This window comes from Fragaria vesca, linkage group LG1, assembly GCF_000184155.1.
Source record: "Fragaria vesca subsp. vesca linkage group LG1, FraVesHawaii_1.0, whole genome shotgun sequence".
Lineage (NCBI taxonomy): Eukaryota > Viridiplantae > Streptophyta > Magnoliopsida > Rosales > Rosaceae > Fragaria > Fragaria vesca.
In genome coordinates, this window is record NC_020491.1 from 796,021 (window position 1) to 814,188 (window position 18,168).

Here is an 18,168-nt window from a genome sequence, read left to right on the forward strand (position 1 = left end):
GAGAATAATTGTAACTGTTTGATGGAGAGCGGGAGGTAGGAGACACACGAAGACATGAATAGGTGACATATGCTCTGAGGCAGCTGTGCCTTTGTTTCTCCTGTTTGTTTCTGTTTAACAAGTTGACTCCAAAACCCCACACCATGCCATACCATGCATACTCCTCTCTAATTTGTTTTTAATTCCTGAAAATGTGTATTTTGTAGTCGTCTGTCTATACATACGTATATTCCGCTCTGTTCGACTAATGATCGATGAAAAACCATACATATCAGCATCTGAATCATTTTTTTATTTATTTATGCTAAACGACTAAATTACAAAGAATAAAGTCTTGAGCAACATGCTCCAAAAAGGTCGAAATTCAAAGCCTGACTAACAACAGCAGAAAAATTGACCTCCCAACAGCAAAAATTAGAGAGCTTGTGACCTAGATTGACAAGTGCATCAGCAACGTACAAAATTTGCTTCACGAAACACATGATATATGAAAAGAGATGTGATCAAAGTAATTGACAATTATTCCGATATCCTGGAGCATCTAAGCCGATTAAACCATTTGAATGGTGTAAACAAAGTAACAAACCTAGTTATTCGAAGGTGCATGCATCTTCAAATGAGTAGTCAGCAACAAGTTGAATTTGAGAATTCGATCATGTCATTATATTATTGGAAGTTAATAATACCCTTGTAAACCCTACCAAAGCTCCTTAGTTACGTCCATTGAGAGACATTCTCTATGTCTAGGTTGGCGATCAATCATAATGCATATTCATCATCATATAATGTACCTAGTTTAGAATAATGAAGGGCACGGGAAATTTAAGAACAAAACCTGAAATGCAAGAAACTAAGGAAAATATATTAACAATCAATTTCTTAACATTGTAATGATACAAGGTTGGTTAGCAAATATCTTTCAAGAAAAATCGTATACACAGAGGCTTTCGTATTATCGTATAAATATATAATATGCATGCATTCTTCTTGTTTGCCCAGGCCAGTAGGAACATCAAATCACATCACATTATGAGATTCGTTTCGTTTTGTTTCATTATTATTGATCGATCATTCGATCTGATCAATCAACATAATTGAACTACTAGCTGATAAACATCTACAGGTATTTGGGATCGATCGAGTTCAATACTATCATGACTAACAATCCACCGATCGATGCAGTCTTTCTTCGATATATCAATCACAAGCTAATTAATTCAAGAATGAAGCTGGCAAGCTATATAGATACGTACTTGTACCTTACGTATAAGTATATATACATATATGTATCATTGGTATTGCTTGTGTAACCCCAAGGCCTGCGCGTGATGCCCTAATATTCTTGATGAATGAGATATTGTTATTTTTTGAAGATAAGATATGTAACTACAATTATGTGTCGCCTATCTGTTGGACTTTACATCATCATGCATTATTTCAATAATCGTGTACGTTCACCTTCGGCTTGCTTGGCCAAAGCTGATGCTTGGGAATAGCCTAAGCATATTATATATTATCAACTATATATTTATGTATGTATTTATCTTTAGAAATCAATTGTTTGTAGCAACGTGCTTCTTTCTTTTGTATTTGGCATTTTGACAGTAAAAGAAAGGTACTGCTTCACTATATAGTACATGTAAAAGGATCAATGTTTTCATGGCGATTTGGCGAATGCAATGCCAACCCTAATTGAGTACGTAACTGTGCTCTTGCCTCGTCTTAATTGTCGTCAATTATATGCAGCCTTGAGAAGAGTATGGGACTATGAGATAGAGACCAAGCTAGCAAGTGTGAGCCATCATTATCATCGTGAGCGACCTTAAAATGCATTATTAAGCCTGATCATGAGTCTCTTAATCATGTTTTTGGATCATTATTTAGACTTGTCCTTGTAGTCTCCATTGGAACAGTGGTAGAACAATTACTGGACAACTACCATTAATGCAAGAGATATATAGCTACCTACCTAAATATATATATAAGTAACTAAAAAATACAATTGCACACACTAAAACAATCTTTATGAGGTCAAGAAGAACTGTGATGCATATATGTGTGATTAATTGGATGCACGAATAGTAGTTGAACAATTTGATACATTTTAATTGATTAATGGCGTGAAGAACACTTTTCATGTGCTCGAAATTGAATTTGCATTCGATCTTGCTTGTTTATAGGTTTTCATATATAATTGTTTCATGAATCTCAAAATAATGGATGAATAATGAGAGAAACAAGCTACAAGATGAAGCCACGAAAAAAAAGTCATGCACGGGCTGCTCGATCATTAGTTAAATCTTGACAGCATCTCCAGCAGCATTGATAAATTAAAAAAATTAGAGATTTATCAATTTTTAAATGAACCTTTACTCTAGCAGTATACTTAAGAAGTTGATAAATTTAGAAATTGATAGAGAAAATTGATAAATTTATCAATCTTTGGGAGACAATTAACTAAAACTTAGCTAATGTATATAATTTAGCAATACTGCTGGAGCAAAAGTTCAAAAATTGTTATTTTAAATTTAAATGTTGATAAATTTAGCAATAAATTTAACTCTATTGCTGGAGATGCTCCGTAGCTAAATGAAAATGTGACATTAATTTAGAAGATGGAGAAGACAATGGTGTGCGGCAAATTTGTTTCTATATATCTGGACTAATTAACGTGGATTAGTATTGCTCTCGATCTAGAATCTGCAGCCTCCATGGATAAGTACTGGTTTGATTAAGCTTAATTTGGATGCCAGTGCCAGACAAAACAAGCTTTTGATCAACATCTTAGCTTACCGAAATAATTAAGTCTAACAAACCGAGATCAATGTGATAAAATCGCCCGCCAGTTTTAAAATCTGAATTTTCTGGTGCTGATCGCGCGGGATATACATAAAAATAGTTTGCTAGTAGTGTCTTGTACTCTTGTGTATATTGTTTTAGTTTTGTCTGACGTCCATGGATTATGGATCTGTGGCGCGCTCAAGCTAGGCATATGCATGTTATTGTGAGTCCCCAAGTGTTGCTGATCGTCCAGAAATCTGATTTGAATTGAATAACATGTATGTTATCTCCTCATTTGGAATATATGCATCAATAACTCGACCATGAATAATTTTGATCCTCCTGATCATCGATCTGAATTGAAGCACACTTTATACAGCTAATGGTAAATTGCAGCGGTTTAGGGTTTAGTGACAGGACAGTGAATGATTCAAAGATGGACGTGACAACTGACAACCACAGGGTCCATAGTAAAACAAGCTGTACGTTCAACACCAATAATAATACATATAAAGACAACCAATTTCAAATTATTGTGGCAGTCTTTGGATCTCCTCCTAGCTAGTTTAATTTGCAATAATCAAGTTGCTATATATTTGATTCCTCCTACTTACAGGAAATGAAGAGTTAAACGATTCATTATCGACAATATTATCTTGCTGTTTTGTACACTAGTGTTTCACAATGCTACACCTGATCGATTTTCAATCCAGGCTAGGGTAACTGCATGCTTCATGTACAAAAAGTTCCAGTAGAGAGAGACCCACATTTCATCGAAAAAATTCTATGCACCAACGTGCAAATGATCGAGCCGAGCAATTAATATGCAGTATTTTGATATGGCTATATACGTCGCATTACATGCATATATACTAATACCTTTAACAAAATTAAAACCCAAAAAAATAGTCTCAAGTATTTCCAACTAAGGAGATAAGAACACTAGGTCGAAGATGATGTACTCTTATTTTGGACGACGTTTAATTTGATCGGATCAAAAATGAAATTGAAAAGAAGAAATTTAGGACTATAATCTTATCCTATATCACGATTTGAACACTTACACATTAATAGTGCATGTACATCTTGAATTTGCATGTAAAATCCGCTCCCATCAAACTTCAAAACTCCATCAGCTCATATGAAAAATCTAATAAACCAGGGTTTGGCTCTCAGAGGCAAACAAGAGAATGTCATCCACAAACTTCTGGATTTTGAATAGACCACAGCCAAGCATTCGAAGCAAGTAACTGATCTCAGACGTGACCTCTATCTATATATGTCTTTTACTACACACACGCATATATACAAAATGAAAAATCATTTTCGTCGGACGAGACCTCTCTCTGTCTTTTGCAGTTTTGCTACACGTACACACGTAAATTTTCTTTGCGAATTCATAAAATGTATCTTACAAATTTATAAATTTCCTAACCCTAGCTAATTCATATCATATGATTGTTAATTCGTCATGAGTTACTAATTCATAAAGTGGTAGATACATGCATGCACATTATCATTTTCCAAAAAGATACGCACACTATATATCATGATATTAAGTGGATGCGTATATAAGTAGGAAACACATTAGCTCAATAATATATAAAGTTGATGGCTTTGTAAAGTAAAGCCATCCAGTGATGAATATGACATATGCAATAACGAAAATACTTAGTGCCCAATTTTCCATATAAACTTTAAAGGTTAAGAATCGAATAGCACTATGACTTTGAATCAAGCGGACCAAAAGCGAAGATACAGAAAGGATTGCTTCTTCATATCCATCACTCCATGTTTCTATAATATGATGGTGTGACATAATTGACATTATAAAAGGTGTTAAACTGAAAGCTTACTGATACTCTCTTTGGGACATCCGATAAAATTAGAACAATAAAGAGAAGATTAGCATGGTCCCTGCGTAAGGATGACACGCATAAATTGAGAAATTGTCAACATTTTTTTTAAAAAAACTTACTGATCGAGATAATGGTAATTAAAATAAAATAGAAATGTGAAATTGAAAATCAATCACGCACGCACTTGGTGAGAATTCTGTATGGAGGAATCGAAGGTCACAAGTCACTATTAAGTAGTCATTGTTTCTGGATGCATGGAGAGAAATTGTCATAACAATATACCTTATCTATGTCCTCGAGTCGTTGTTTTAGATAAGCTATCATATTTGGCCACTCAATTACTCAAACTTCCTCTCATTATTATTGATTTCAATTCATCAAGCTACATGCGATATGATGATAAAACCTAGCTAAAACCCATATATCTGCTTAACTATTGGTACTTAGAAGTTAGAAACCTCAATAATATTCTCAAATTAAGTTGAAACGTTCAAACTCTACACACCCATATATATCATCATCAACCACTAGTACTCTCTTCTGAACTAATTTGCTTGCCACGTCGAGTAATATTACATCAATTATATGGTAGCTGATCGATTTTGACAGCTACAGACTTGTCTATCCAATAAGTTTCTGGAGTACTGCATGGTTGGTCTTCAAAGGTTATTTGGAATTTGAAACTTCTTGCTTGCTGGAATGGAATGAATTGGCTTGGACACTTGACTCAGACGACAACAAACTTTCTATCAGTAAACTTGAGTAGAGAATGAGAGAATGCTACATACATTTAACTTCTGGGGAATGATAAATAGGGATAAACCCTAACCCTATCTAATCCTTGTCTAGCTCGAAACTACTTGTTTTACTTGATTATTAGGAGAAGATCAATAGAGGATCGATAAACCCTAACCCTGCATCATCCGTATATAGCCTTAAACATAGTTCGATCACTCTCACAATTAACCTCGATCTTCTATATCTTTTCATTCTAATCTTAGTGACAGGATAATTGGTCGAAATCCCATTCTGTAGTATTACTGTATTAGTTTCCGACTTTCAGTGGTTGCCTACTCATGCATGACACAAGCAAGTATGAATATTCAGTGGAAAGGAGCGTGAAACTAACTACCAACCGGTCAGTAGTCGCTTATCACTAGTATGTATATATAGTAGGATAACTGAAGTTTTGAGAGCATTACCAGAATTATCATATACTTGCATTATCCAATCAAAAACGTACATCGAAAAGACCGTAGTTTACAAGTCTGTCGGGTCTGTCTAATGTTCTCTCTTTCGTCTAGGGAGCTCCATTTTTTCATGTGCTGGAGAATGGGGATCTCCATCATCATAAAGCTTATAGAGAATTCATGTGGTTGTACTTGTGATAGATCATCCTGAAATGGAAGACAAGTCTATCACGCATCGATCTCTCTGAATCGTCTTCTACAATAATTGTTACGGGATATACTATTTGGCCTCCATCTCCACGCGTCACTGTAATGAACGATGCTCAGTCTCTAGGTGTGTGTGAAATCGACCTAATTGTGTTTGCCAAAGCTACAGAGCATCATTTGTTCTGTGAGTAGCGACATGTGTCTCAGCTCTCAAACCATAAAAACCAAAACCCAAAACCTAACGGTCTTGGCAATTTCAGTTTCTAGTCACTCCCTTCATATAACATCCCTGTGGAATGTTTGGTTTGAATCGTGTATATAAGACGGTTTGATGGGGATGGGAAACCTATATCTCATTTTTATGTTTAACTAGCAACAACTTCTTTGGCTGACACTTGTTCGATCGATTGATAAACCTGCTTATGCTGACACTTGTTCGAAAGAAATGTCTTATCACCATGCTATATACTATTTGGTAATGCACAATCCAAGCCACGTTCATAATGTCGATGAGCCATGTTCTGCTGACACTTGTTCCAAAGAAATGCCTTATCACCATGTTGTATACTATTTGGTAATGCACAATCTAAGCCGCGTTCATAATGTGGATGAGCTGTGTTTTGGTTAGTTAAAAAATTTAATTGACAATTTTCATGATTTTAAACCTCATTGACATATGTAAAATGTGAGTTATTAATAAACAATTTACTTGTGGGTATGGAACTTTGGGATTTACTTTCAAAGCTTTTCAAAGCTCAGAATTGGTTTAGAGTACCCATCTAGACTGTTGAAGGCCCAATGGCCCAAGTAAAGGTTTAGAGTACCCATCTAGACTGTTGAAGGCCCAATGGCCCAAGTAAAACTGAACAGATATAGCGAAGAAGAATTGTAATGCGAACAGATCAGAGGCTTCTCATTATAAGTTCCTGAGACAAAAAGTTGCCAGAAATAACATCCACCTGCCTTCTTAACATAACTTTCTGTTCTTGTTATCTGACAAATCAAGCTGTTTCTATATACAAATTCAGAGTAATCTGCTCTAGTCGAATCAGCATCAAAACTCACATTAGTCAAAACAGATCTACCAAGAAATTGTCTCCAACTTAAAAGTTGTCCACAACAAGGGCATGGTTAGTCATATCCTAAAACTAACAAATCACTCGGTATGAGTTACCATTTTTGTTTCAGTCACTGGAAACTTCTCTTCAGCTTGCTTTTGCCACATATAATTTGCTGCTTCAAGCCACCGAGGATGGACCAGAAATTTGTTATGTTTCACTGCCCAGCGAGACTTTTCTGTTCCAGCATCTAATGCAACTACATGGGTCACCGTTGAATCCACTTCGGTTGAGCATATGGCTCCCAGCTGCTCTGCCATCTTCCACAAGTGATGACTACTAGCCAGGACTTTTGAAGGAATTATACGGCTGAAAACAACTTTGCACCCATTCAGAACTTCCTTCCTAACAATTTTCAGAACCTACAACAACACATGTATCATATGAATATAATTGTCAATACTGAAAGTAGTAGAAGCAAAGCTCTCCAACAATATATATCAAACATAAGAAAGAAAAGAAAATAGTGAAACTTTAGTTGGTGGAATATTCACCTGCCTCACGTCTCTATCTACAAGATTGCCTCCCAGATCCTACAAGATAGTTGCCAACGGTTTAGTACACAACAACATCACATTATTTAATCAATAGAGAAGAGAAGATGCACTCACATAAAAGAACATCTTGTGGATTCGTTTAAGAAGATCGAGAACATTTGCAAGAGCTCCTTCAGGCTCACTCTCGTCACTCTTCAACTCTGAAAGAGACTCACATGTGAACCCAAATTGGGCACAACTAGATCTAAAGAAATGATATCTCTCCATCAAGATAAGATTGTCCTTGTGCTTGATCCATGCCTACAACAACAGATAGCAACATTGATAACCAATTAGAAGATTAAAAAAGTCACACGTCATTAAAATGATAGCTGGTGTATCCGAAACATAATTCAATTGTACCAAGTAATTGGACTTTTTAAGATATTCTATCATATCACCCAAGAAAGAAAGAAAGAAAGAACTGTTTCAGACACCATATCCAGAGTTTATTATATTGCCAGTGTACTCAAACATAAAATTTACCATAACAAGTTCATTTTCTAAACATTTGTTTTGTAAACATATATATTATGTTAAATCATTAAGCATAAAGCTAGTTCAATGAGAGGCAACATAACTAGGTGGGCTTGACATGGGTCGAATGCTATTCTATCTAAACAAATTTGCTCCCTTTAACTGTTTAAACAAAATTTTAGTGATGCAAGGAAAAACTTACATTTTCTGTATCATCCAATATCAAAACAGCACTTTCTTGCCCAAGCACAATATCTAGACCCTTTTGATGTCTTTGGGTGCCATCATCACGCGATATCACTCGATCACCAAAGTACTCTTTTTTGGGATCAAGCAACTTGGCCATTTCCAGTGCATAGGCTCGGTCACCCATCGTATATATGTACATTTCAAATATTTCACTGGCTTCCTTCAAAAATGTCCTAATGAAAGGCCTTAACTTGGTCATCATACGCATAAAATCCAGTCTGAAGAGGCTGTCTTTCAAAACATCTGAAAGTATCATATTGCAAGCAAAATCAAAAGATTCAGGTAAATACTCATTAGGGTAAATATACAGGTATCCAACTAGCAACCAAGAAATGTGTGAACATCAAACTGAAGCACTGTGCCACACAAGAAGAAAGACTTCAAAAGAACACATAAATACCTGGCAGAGAATCTGGTGGGCACATTAAATATTCTTCCTTTGCCGTCACATGATTCAGCAGGGTGGTATTTAGTAGTGTATGATCAAGATCAAGTACCAAATAAAGTTTCTTATTATTTAGCGATTTCTTAATGTCCGTGTTGCGTAACCGGTCGATTTCTCCGTCATTAAGTCTTAATCCCTGCACAAGCAAATGTTTCACACTATATTACTGCCAATATCTGATAATGTAAAATAAGCTACGAATAAGGTACAATTCAACTGGAAATAGATACATGGAATGGGTAGGTAAATTTCATTAGTAAATTCAATATAAAGATCAGGTGCTTAGGAAATCAAACAAGTCAGACATGACTGATACAAATAACGTATGCATCCAATGGATATGTTAGTTTACTAACAATAAGTTTTTGCTGAACGGTTCAGTATATCATAAATTACAGGTGACAGCTAATGGGAAAGAATAGTGTTTGTACAAACTAAATTATGGAAAACCATATGCATGTACACTTCTGATAAACCAAAGCATTCTAAAATCTCAAATTTCAACTAGTCATCCAGGGGAATACCTTGTGTATGTACCCAAATGTCACACCAGACTGCTCAATCAGCCTCTGGCCACAAAGAAAGCACATATCTCCAAAAGATCCAGGATGTGCACACAAATCATCCACTCCAGATGCTTCTGCACATAATTCCAAGAAATGATCGTAAACAGGACAAGAGTAACTGTATCCCCTCAGGTGGAGAAGTACCGTGATAGATATGATTATAGTATCAAAAGCAATTAAAACTTGATGTTCATTAGTTGTAATATCCTGTGCCCAAAGCAATCAAAACTTGATAATCATTAGACATAAACTCTCATGCTTTCTGAACCACACACACACAAGCAAATACATTCATTTTTGTGGGGATGAATCCCAAACTAATACCCGAATACTTTCTACATTTACTTTTGGATAGTTTCAAGTCATGTTTTTCCCAAATAGTGTGCTCTCAAAGAGAAAGAAAAAAAAAAATTGTCTTCTTATGTTTTCTTAAGACTTTTCCTCTAGAACACTAAACTTTTTCATCACCATAACTCAAGCATGGTGAAGAATATATGTTCTAGAACGTAAGGTTCAAAGTGCCACCAAACAACATTTACATCAAAACAGACAAGGCAACAGCAAAAGCTTTGCATACAAATCAAAACGTCAAGAGATCAAAATGTTACCTGAAATTTCTTCAGAGACTGCTTGCGAAGTCAACGCATTGGCTTCTTCCAAGATTTCCACATTCTCTACCTTCCTCCGTTTTACCCTGCAATGCAAGTCACAAATCGTATCTCAATTCCTCCAAATAGAACCTCAACACACACACATTTACACAAATTACAACATCTGATCAAAACTCACACAGCATCGGACACGAAAAAACAAAGAGAATTCACAAACCTGCTCTCACTTTCAACATCACTGGATTCACTGCCACCATCATCATCACCGACTGCTGCTTTACATTCCTCATCCGGTGACGACTCCGAAGAGCCTGACTCCAGTTCCGTCTCAAGAAAGCCAGCAAATCCATCACTGCTGGAAGAGTGCACCGGAGACTCGGCAAGACTCATCTGAAATTGCTCAGGCAATCAAATACTGAAACACATTAACAAATTTTAACCACAAAATCGACATAATAGAAAAAATAATCAAGATTTCTAATCAGAAACAACATACAATGTAGAATCAACGAGATTGAAAAAAAACAAACCCTAGAAATCGAATTTGAGGTGAGACCATGAAATCAAGAAGGATAGCGATTAGAAGAAGAAAAAAGGATGAGGATGAAGTAGTGAGAGTACCGTGAGAGAGTGTTGGAGAGCAAGACGATGTCGTTTTGTAAGAGAGAGATTGGGGGAAGCGCTCGTCAAATTTTGAAGCTTTGAGAGAGAACACAGAAGAATTAGGAGGAGACTGAAAGCGGGTCTTTTTGTACCGGACCCCGGAAGAAAAGCGGGTTAGAATCCAGAGTGAGACGACGTCGTTTTGCGATATTTTTTATTTTCTTTTTGTTATTTCTCAAAAAAAAAAAAATTGTGATCCTAAACTCATTAATTGCTATATGTAATCGACATGAAATCATGAGTTAGAACTTGGTTACATAGATAAATTTTGAGAAATAACCTTGTTTAGGTCCTCAAATTGAATTTTAACCTTTTTTTTATTAGTTGAAAAATGACCATACAGAGAGATCAAATATCTTAACTACCCTATTAAAACCTGCTTTTTACATTTCTGAATTTTCACGAGTTACAACTCCGCTCTCCTCATTATTCTTCTCATACTCATCCAAGGCACTGATGCAACAATTTGCAATAAAACAATTGTTTCTGATTAAATTAAATTGAAACAACTACATCCTACACGACCTCGATATGGTGATCTTTACGAGGTCCCAAGCTCTGAAATTTTATGGAGCGGGAGAACACAATTTTTTTCTTTTTATACAATATATTAGGTTTTATTTTTACTTGTTTACCGATCAAGATAACAAAAGGACGACTAGAGGTGCCTTAAGATTATTCCTCATCTGCTTGATAATAATCTGGGCATTTGTGATATGATTGTTATGTGGAGAAACCTGCTATGAAGGTTACTGATTTAATTGGAAAATCTATGAATTTTTTTAAACAAACTAGTGTATTTGCCAGCCAAAACTAGTCGAGACAGCTAGCTATGAAATTCTTGTTAGGAAGAAATAACTGTTTCGAGTTGTGACTTGTTTAGCTCTCCATGATTTGCAAAAAAGGGGAAAACCTGCTTTGTTATGATTTAACCTCTTCATTATAAACATATATATGTACTGGTGTAGCAAATGGAACAATATCTGAGATATATGATGCAAGTGTCTGTTATATCAAAGATGTACAGCAAATTATTTTCTAGCTTACTTTTAAGTTGTCTTGTTCAGCTTAATCATCAGTATACATATGAGCTTTGCAAGTATGTTGTCATCAACAACATACGATGGTGCAACTTGAGAGTCTCTTTATTTTCATGAGTTTTGGTAGATGAATTATATATAATTCTAAAAAGGGTAATTTAGACTTTTAGTCTTTTTATATGGTTATTTTTAACTAATAAAAAAAAAGGTTAAAAATCAAATTGAGGACCTAAAACTGGTCATTTATCAAAATTTCTCGGTTACATACGACTTTGGTGATTACAAAATGTAATACCTTTACTCTGAAGTTTCAAGTTTAAGTTTTCATGTAGAACTCAAAATATATAATTGGAGTCGTAATTGTTAAAATAGATTTGTATTGAGAAAAATTATTAGTCACATACTCACATTATGTTTAGGGTAATTGAGGCACTTCGATCTCACTTTCAAAACAAATCGTTACACATTTCTGATCTCTTCATAATTATCCTTATCATCACCGTCATCGTCCTCCCTCCCTCATCTCTTCTCTTCTCTTCTTCTTAATTTACCATTTAGTCTTCAAAATCACAAAATCAGTTTGTCAAAGCTCAAACAAATAAACTTGGGTCTAAAAGAATTTGGGTTTGCACGAGGGTTAATCAACCAACTGCCATTTTCATTCATATTTGTAAAAGGTAAAGGTACATATGTAATGTGAAGTATTATTGTTCACAAACTCACAATTTCGTCCTAAGACTTGTTAGTATGACAGAATCAACAACGTCCCCAATATTTACATTAGATCAAGGGACCCAAAAAAGAAGAGGCAAATGAGCAGATTATTTCATATGATATATGGGTATATACTTCTAGAATCCTTTCTTTTGTTTAGTGATATGAATATCAACTGGAGTGGCTCTTTCTTCTCCTTGCCAAGTTTCTTCAGCTCCTTCTTCTGCTGCTACATCATCTTCCACCCACTCCTCCGCCACCAACTTCTGCTGATAGTATCGGAACGCCACCACCAATATGAACGCTGCAACATTTTGAATTTCGTTATCACATACATAATGTAAATAAACAATCAAATGTCTGAAACATTTACCAGGGTTTGGATTTGCTTACCTGCCCAAATTCGCGCTCCGACTGAAGATAAGTTCCATACTAGTAGAAATATTGCAATGGTCACTGCTCTCTTGTGGGTGCAGGAGTCCCAAGCATCCCGAAACCGTCGAACCCAAAATTTAGCTTCACGTATTGTACACCAACTCATTAGGACATCTGATAGCTAGATATCACTATAGCTAGCTAGAACATATTAGGCATCAGCTCATTTCAGCTGTCTTCTCATCTATTCACTACTTTACTAAAAGGAAGAATAGACCTATTGGGCCATATCATAAACCCATCAGATACCCCATTTAGCATTGTGGCCTCTCGACCAATCCCACTCAAAAATTGAAAATGACAGGCTGTGAATTATAGCCCACATTGGACGATAACCATAGTGAAATTATGGTGAGGGGCACTAAGTCACTAACTACTGTTATTGGGTCAAAATGAGCAAGGAGAAAATAGATGTCAACCCGATTACTCGGCGAAACTATCTAGTGGTAATTATGTAAAAATAAAAATATTTTACTCATAATGGGAAAATGTGAAGAAACTTTTTATATGAAATTTCACTCGCATCGGATACTTTCATTATGTATTACTCGATCGCCAATCACTTTAATGTCATGCTCGACAATAGCCTCAATGTTTTGGACTTTTTTGCTATACATATGTGTATAATATATATTAAGGCGTGAGCCGTCCGATTGTCTTGAATTTTAAATTGTTAAACGATCAGACGGCTCACATCTTGATGTATGTCATACAAATGTGTATAACAGCCGAATCCTAATGTTTTATCTTGTGATCCGCCGTAATGTTAATTTTAGTTCAATGACCCTACACATCATTAATGTATGAGGTCAGATTAACTTGGGCCCCATCAGATCCAGACCCAGTCTAATGAAGCCGTTATATCAGTCAATAAATAATGATGGGCCAACTGGTACTACGTTGGGCCACATTAGGTAAAAAGATCAAAGCTGACAGTAAGTTTGTCAAACACAAAGTGCTGCAGCTAACTATAACAGTGTACAAATTGATGCAGTGAAATTGTGATAATGGTATGCATGATGAAGTAACAGAGAAAATGATTGCAAGGAATTTACCGTAGATTGTTATTTGGGTAGAATACAAAGAGCAGACTTTCGGTACGGTAAAAACTCCGAAAAAGCCTGTCATTGTTAGCACAACCAAGCAGGGGTGTCAGTACTCAGTAGTGTAAAAGTTAAAGAAGGTTCATACTGGGAGACACAGAGAATTTTACAGTGTTGTCTCACTGTTTTGGCTTTGGCTGCTGGGAAGAAGCTCCCCATTATTACGTTTACTGTTTCACTTTAATTATCTTACACTTCTCAATTAGAGTCGTTAGATTGATCATTATTTGCGAAATGTCCTTAAATACGACTCTAAGATGCTCTAAAACTTCAGCAATTTTCATCTCTATTCTCAATTTAAATAAAAAAAGAGTAAAGAGAAAGTGGAACTTACCTACTTTGGCCATTGTCCAAATGGTTATGGAGCTGCCACACCTGGCCAAAACAAAGAGCAGCACTGCTAACTGCCAATATATACAATATGTATGATCATCTGTCTATATCCTTTTAATTTATTTGCAGAAAAATAAATAGATAAAGAGAAAATGAATTTAGAAAAAAGTAAGAGGAAGAAGAAAGAATCATACCTTAATAGTGGTGGCAGGGTCACCAGAAAACAAAGCTTTAAACTTGAGCAGGAACTCATTCAAGTAAGGCAGGACCAGTTTGAGAAACCAAATTGCTTCTTCTTCACCCACCACAGTGGTTGCATTATCTATTTCATAAGCTCCCCTGACATTAAAATTTCCATAAAGCAAGGAAAAGAATCAGAAAGAGATCAACTGGGAAATGTATGCTAATATCAACATGTTCATAATAATGGCTGCAAAATCAAGAAATTTTACCTGCAGATTATGGACCTGAAGAGGAATTTGACAGCCAGATAAACAAGGCTCATATATGATATCACAGAAATGAAGCTGTAGACCAAGAATCAAAACAAGTATTAGAGCAGAATTTAAGCTGGGATAGAACATTTTTCAAATGCGATTTTGCTTGCCTGATATTTAGATCCTTCATGTAGGAGGATGATAGTATCACAAATGTTCCAATTCCAAATATAAAAACTGATCTTGATACATCTTTCCACATTACTAAATCCACTGCAACAACAACAACAAAAAAGCAGAAAAATTAATTCTTTGAACAAAAAGAAACTGATGTAGAAAGTGGAATTCAATAAATTAGGAATGAGAACTCACCTAAACTTTGCAATTTGCTATGTGTTTCTGGGAAGCTATGGTACTGATCATTTGAAGCTGCATCTAATTAGTACAAACAGAACAATCCAGGCTCAATTCTAAGTATAAGAAGAAAAAGAAACATAATTTACAAGAGAAGAAGAACTTACATGATGTATGTTTAGGGACATATGAGTAGACTGCTGCACGTCTCATAACAGGAGACTGTTTTTTCAGATCAACGGAGATGGTTTCTGCCTTTTGATGAACATGTTGAATCTTTTTCACTTCTTGATTTCTTGATCTGCGGTCAAATAATTGGAACTTCTTAACTTCATTCACTACCTTCACTTCATTCACAACCTTCCTCAATTTCTCTTGAACCGGTGCTCTCTCTTGAACTGGAGCTTTTTCTTGAACTGGTGCTCTCTCTTGAACTGGAGCTTTTTCTTCAACTGGTGGTTTCTCTAGTACTGGTGCATTGATTTCCTTGACATCAACGCTTATCTTTTCAACTTCAACCTCAATTTCCTCATCCACCTCTTCCTCCAATTCATCTTCTTCATCTTCATCACCATCTTCATCATGATCCGCAACATCATTCACCAATTCTGCTGAATCAGATTTCACCACATCCACATTGCTTGGGATCACCATTTCTTTGCACACACCAAACTCCTTGCAATTCTCATCAGATTCACACTCTCCAATCTCCTCCTCAACTGGGATTTTCTCAATCACCTCAACACAATTCTCAACTCCCTCATCTAATTCATCTGGGGAGGCCTTATTCGACTCTGATTTCACCTTCCTCAACTGAATTGCATTGCTAGAAGAATCACTCCCCTTTATTGACTCTGATTTCACCTTCCTCAACTGACCCAAATTCTTCTCAGTTCCCTCATCCTTACCCAAATCACAGACACTTCTCACCGATTCAATCTTTGTCTTCCTACTCCCAACAGGGCTTGAAGCAACACCATTTTGACTCTCCTTGCTTCCCTCAGATCTAATCCTCCTCACAGACCTCACCTGAGTCGGACTGTTCTTGATCCCATCAACAGAAACACTCAACTCTTTACACTTCTCATCAGGACTCTTCAACTCAGATTTGCCTGTACCAGAATTCCATGTCTTTCTCTTGCCATTGTTGAGAGACTGATCTCTCTTCAGCTTTGCGCGAGGAGTTAACGTTGTTGCAGCAACACCATTACTACTACTCTCCTCAGAATTCTCCTGATCACCATTGAAGACCTTAATTCCACCTCTGACTTCATCAAGCTTCATCCTGCTCTCCCACACTGACCCTGCAACCACACTGTTCCCAGTTCTGAGTACTCCTGCTGCATCTGATCTCCTTCTACCCACATCCATTGCCTTTATATTTCTACCTTATTGGCAGGTGATTCTTCTCTCTGTTTCACTTTCTAGCTTGCAATGAGTACAATGGGACATAGAGATAGTAAGAATAATTATGGAAGAGAAAGCTTTAAGCAGAAGAAATGGCGGTTGGTGGGGGGAAAAGAGTTGGGATCCCTTTGCCTCCGGAAAAGCAAAGAGAGCAGAGAGTACTGGAAAATTGTGGTATTTGTAAGAAGGGAGGGACTCTGAGTCACTAGCTGGACACTGCCGTGGTAAAAAATATGTAATGATGTTACTGAACTATTTTCTTTGTTTTTACCATTTCACAATTTGAATTGAATTATTTGATAACTAATCAAATTAGACTGCTTAATTGTTTGCACACACCAAACTAGATATAACATTAGTTTGATCAAGTTGTAAGTTGTAACGATATTAGTACAGTAATCACACTCGAACGTTTATATATTGAGTGTGGCTTAAGAAAGTAAAAGTGAAAAGGTGAGATGAACACGTATATGGTGTGGTTGAATGATTAGGGATATAAAGGGCATGTGTTAAGGATGATCTCTTTTGTTTTTTTTTTTTTTTTTTTTTTTTTTTCTTGGGGAGGATGGCCAGAATTTGATTCCCTAATGTAGCTTTTGTGTTGGAGGATCTCTATGAACACCATGACCGATGCAAACCAAAAAGTCATCAACCTCACCAAGCCAGCCTCACATGCAAATGGAAGATCAGAAACGTTTCCTAGCTAGCTTCCTAATTTCAGAGAGAGGTGGGTTTTGGAAGGTAGCGTGTGGTGATTTTTCGGAGGTAGTTTCAGGTAATAATGGCAAACACCTTCATCTCCAGCTTTTGTGTTCAAGGTGTTAACGTGATCCTGTTCATCTTTGCTCCATATATATGCAAAGTTTGCTTCTTTTTCTTTTTTCCTTTTTCCCTTTTCTTCTCTAGCTACTTGGATAAGTAGGGAAAGGCCGAAAGGGATATATGAGTATTAGGAACCTTCATAGTTTGCTCATATATATGACAGTAGCTACTTGATCTATCTATATCAGCACCTGCGGTTCTATATAGAACTAATTAAGGATTGACTCTATTGTCAGCTATTGCCTATTAACATTGTAGTTTGCCCTAATTAGATGGGGTTTGTTTTTCTAAAACAATTTCATCACCTACATTATAATTGGAAGCTGCATATATGAAAGCCACTAAGTACTTTTGGGAGCTAGGCTGATAAAATCATAGTGCTACTTGATTATAAATTGCTTTGCCAAGCATAATTAGAGGTAGGTTAGTATTATATAAGTGTAGCTTTGGTGACATGGTTTATTCCCTCTAACTATCATAATGTTGTTAACGCATGCAGCCTAGCTTATTACGCATAATTGGCACTTCCAATTAGTACGTGAAAGACGCATATGGATAAACGCAAGCTATTATTTTAGCTGAAGAAGATGCAGATTTGGAATCATGCACTAGAATAATGCAATTGCATGATGATCGGATTAGTGGCTCTATATGTGAATAATGTGCACAACTTATTAGGAGGATCGATCATACAATGAATTTATCTGAATAATAGATTGAAATCGACAAGGGCCCTGCGAATGATTAATTGGCTTTTGAGGACTGATGTTGCTCATCGAGAAGGATTCCCGAACACACCTAAAAAAAAAAAAAAGATGATT

General features: G+C 36.1%; 2 protein-coding genes across 2 annotated transcripts; both read right to left on the reverse strand.

The window, feature by feature from the left end:
• Positions 1-6,949: 6,949 nt before the first annotated feature.
• Positions 6,950-10,743, reverse strand: LOC101311893 (RNA polymerase II C-terminal domain phosphatase-like 4-like). The gene is made up of 9 exons (XM_004287076.1): positions 10,661-10,743; positions 10,257-10,429; positions 10,037-10,122; positions 9,387-9,502; positions 8,818-8,998; positions 8,371-8,660; positions 7,767-7,952; positions 7,650-7,688; positions 6,950-7,517 (listed from the first exon to the last, which is right to left on the reverse strand). The coding sequence occupies exons 2-9, from the start codon at positions 10,427-10,429 to the stop codon at positions 7,194-7,196; spliced, it is 1,395 nt and encodes a 464-aa protein (XP_004287124.1). The 5' UTR covers positions 10,661-10,743; the 3' UTR covers positions 6,950-7,193.
• Positions 10,744-12,383: 1,640 nt separating this feature from the next.
• On the reverse strand, positions 12,384-16,489 carry LOC101313453 (reticulon-like protein B21-like). The gene is made up of 9 exons (XM_004288664.1): positions 15,286-16,489; positions 15,137-15,199; positions 14,935-15,037; positions 14,780-14,854; positions 14,522-14,666; positions 14,329-14,398; positions 13,947-14,012; positions 12,850-12,972; positions 12,384-12,760 (listed from the first exon to the last, which is right to left on the reverse strand). Exons 1-9 carry the CDS (start codon positions 16,487-16,489, stop codon positions 12,594-12,596), a joined length of 2,016 nt encoding a protein of 671 aa, XP_004288712.1. The 3' UTR covers positions 12,384-12,593.
• Positions 16,490-18,168: the final 1,679 nt, after the last annotated feature.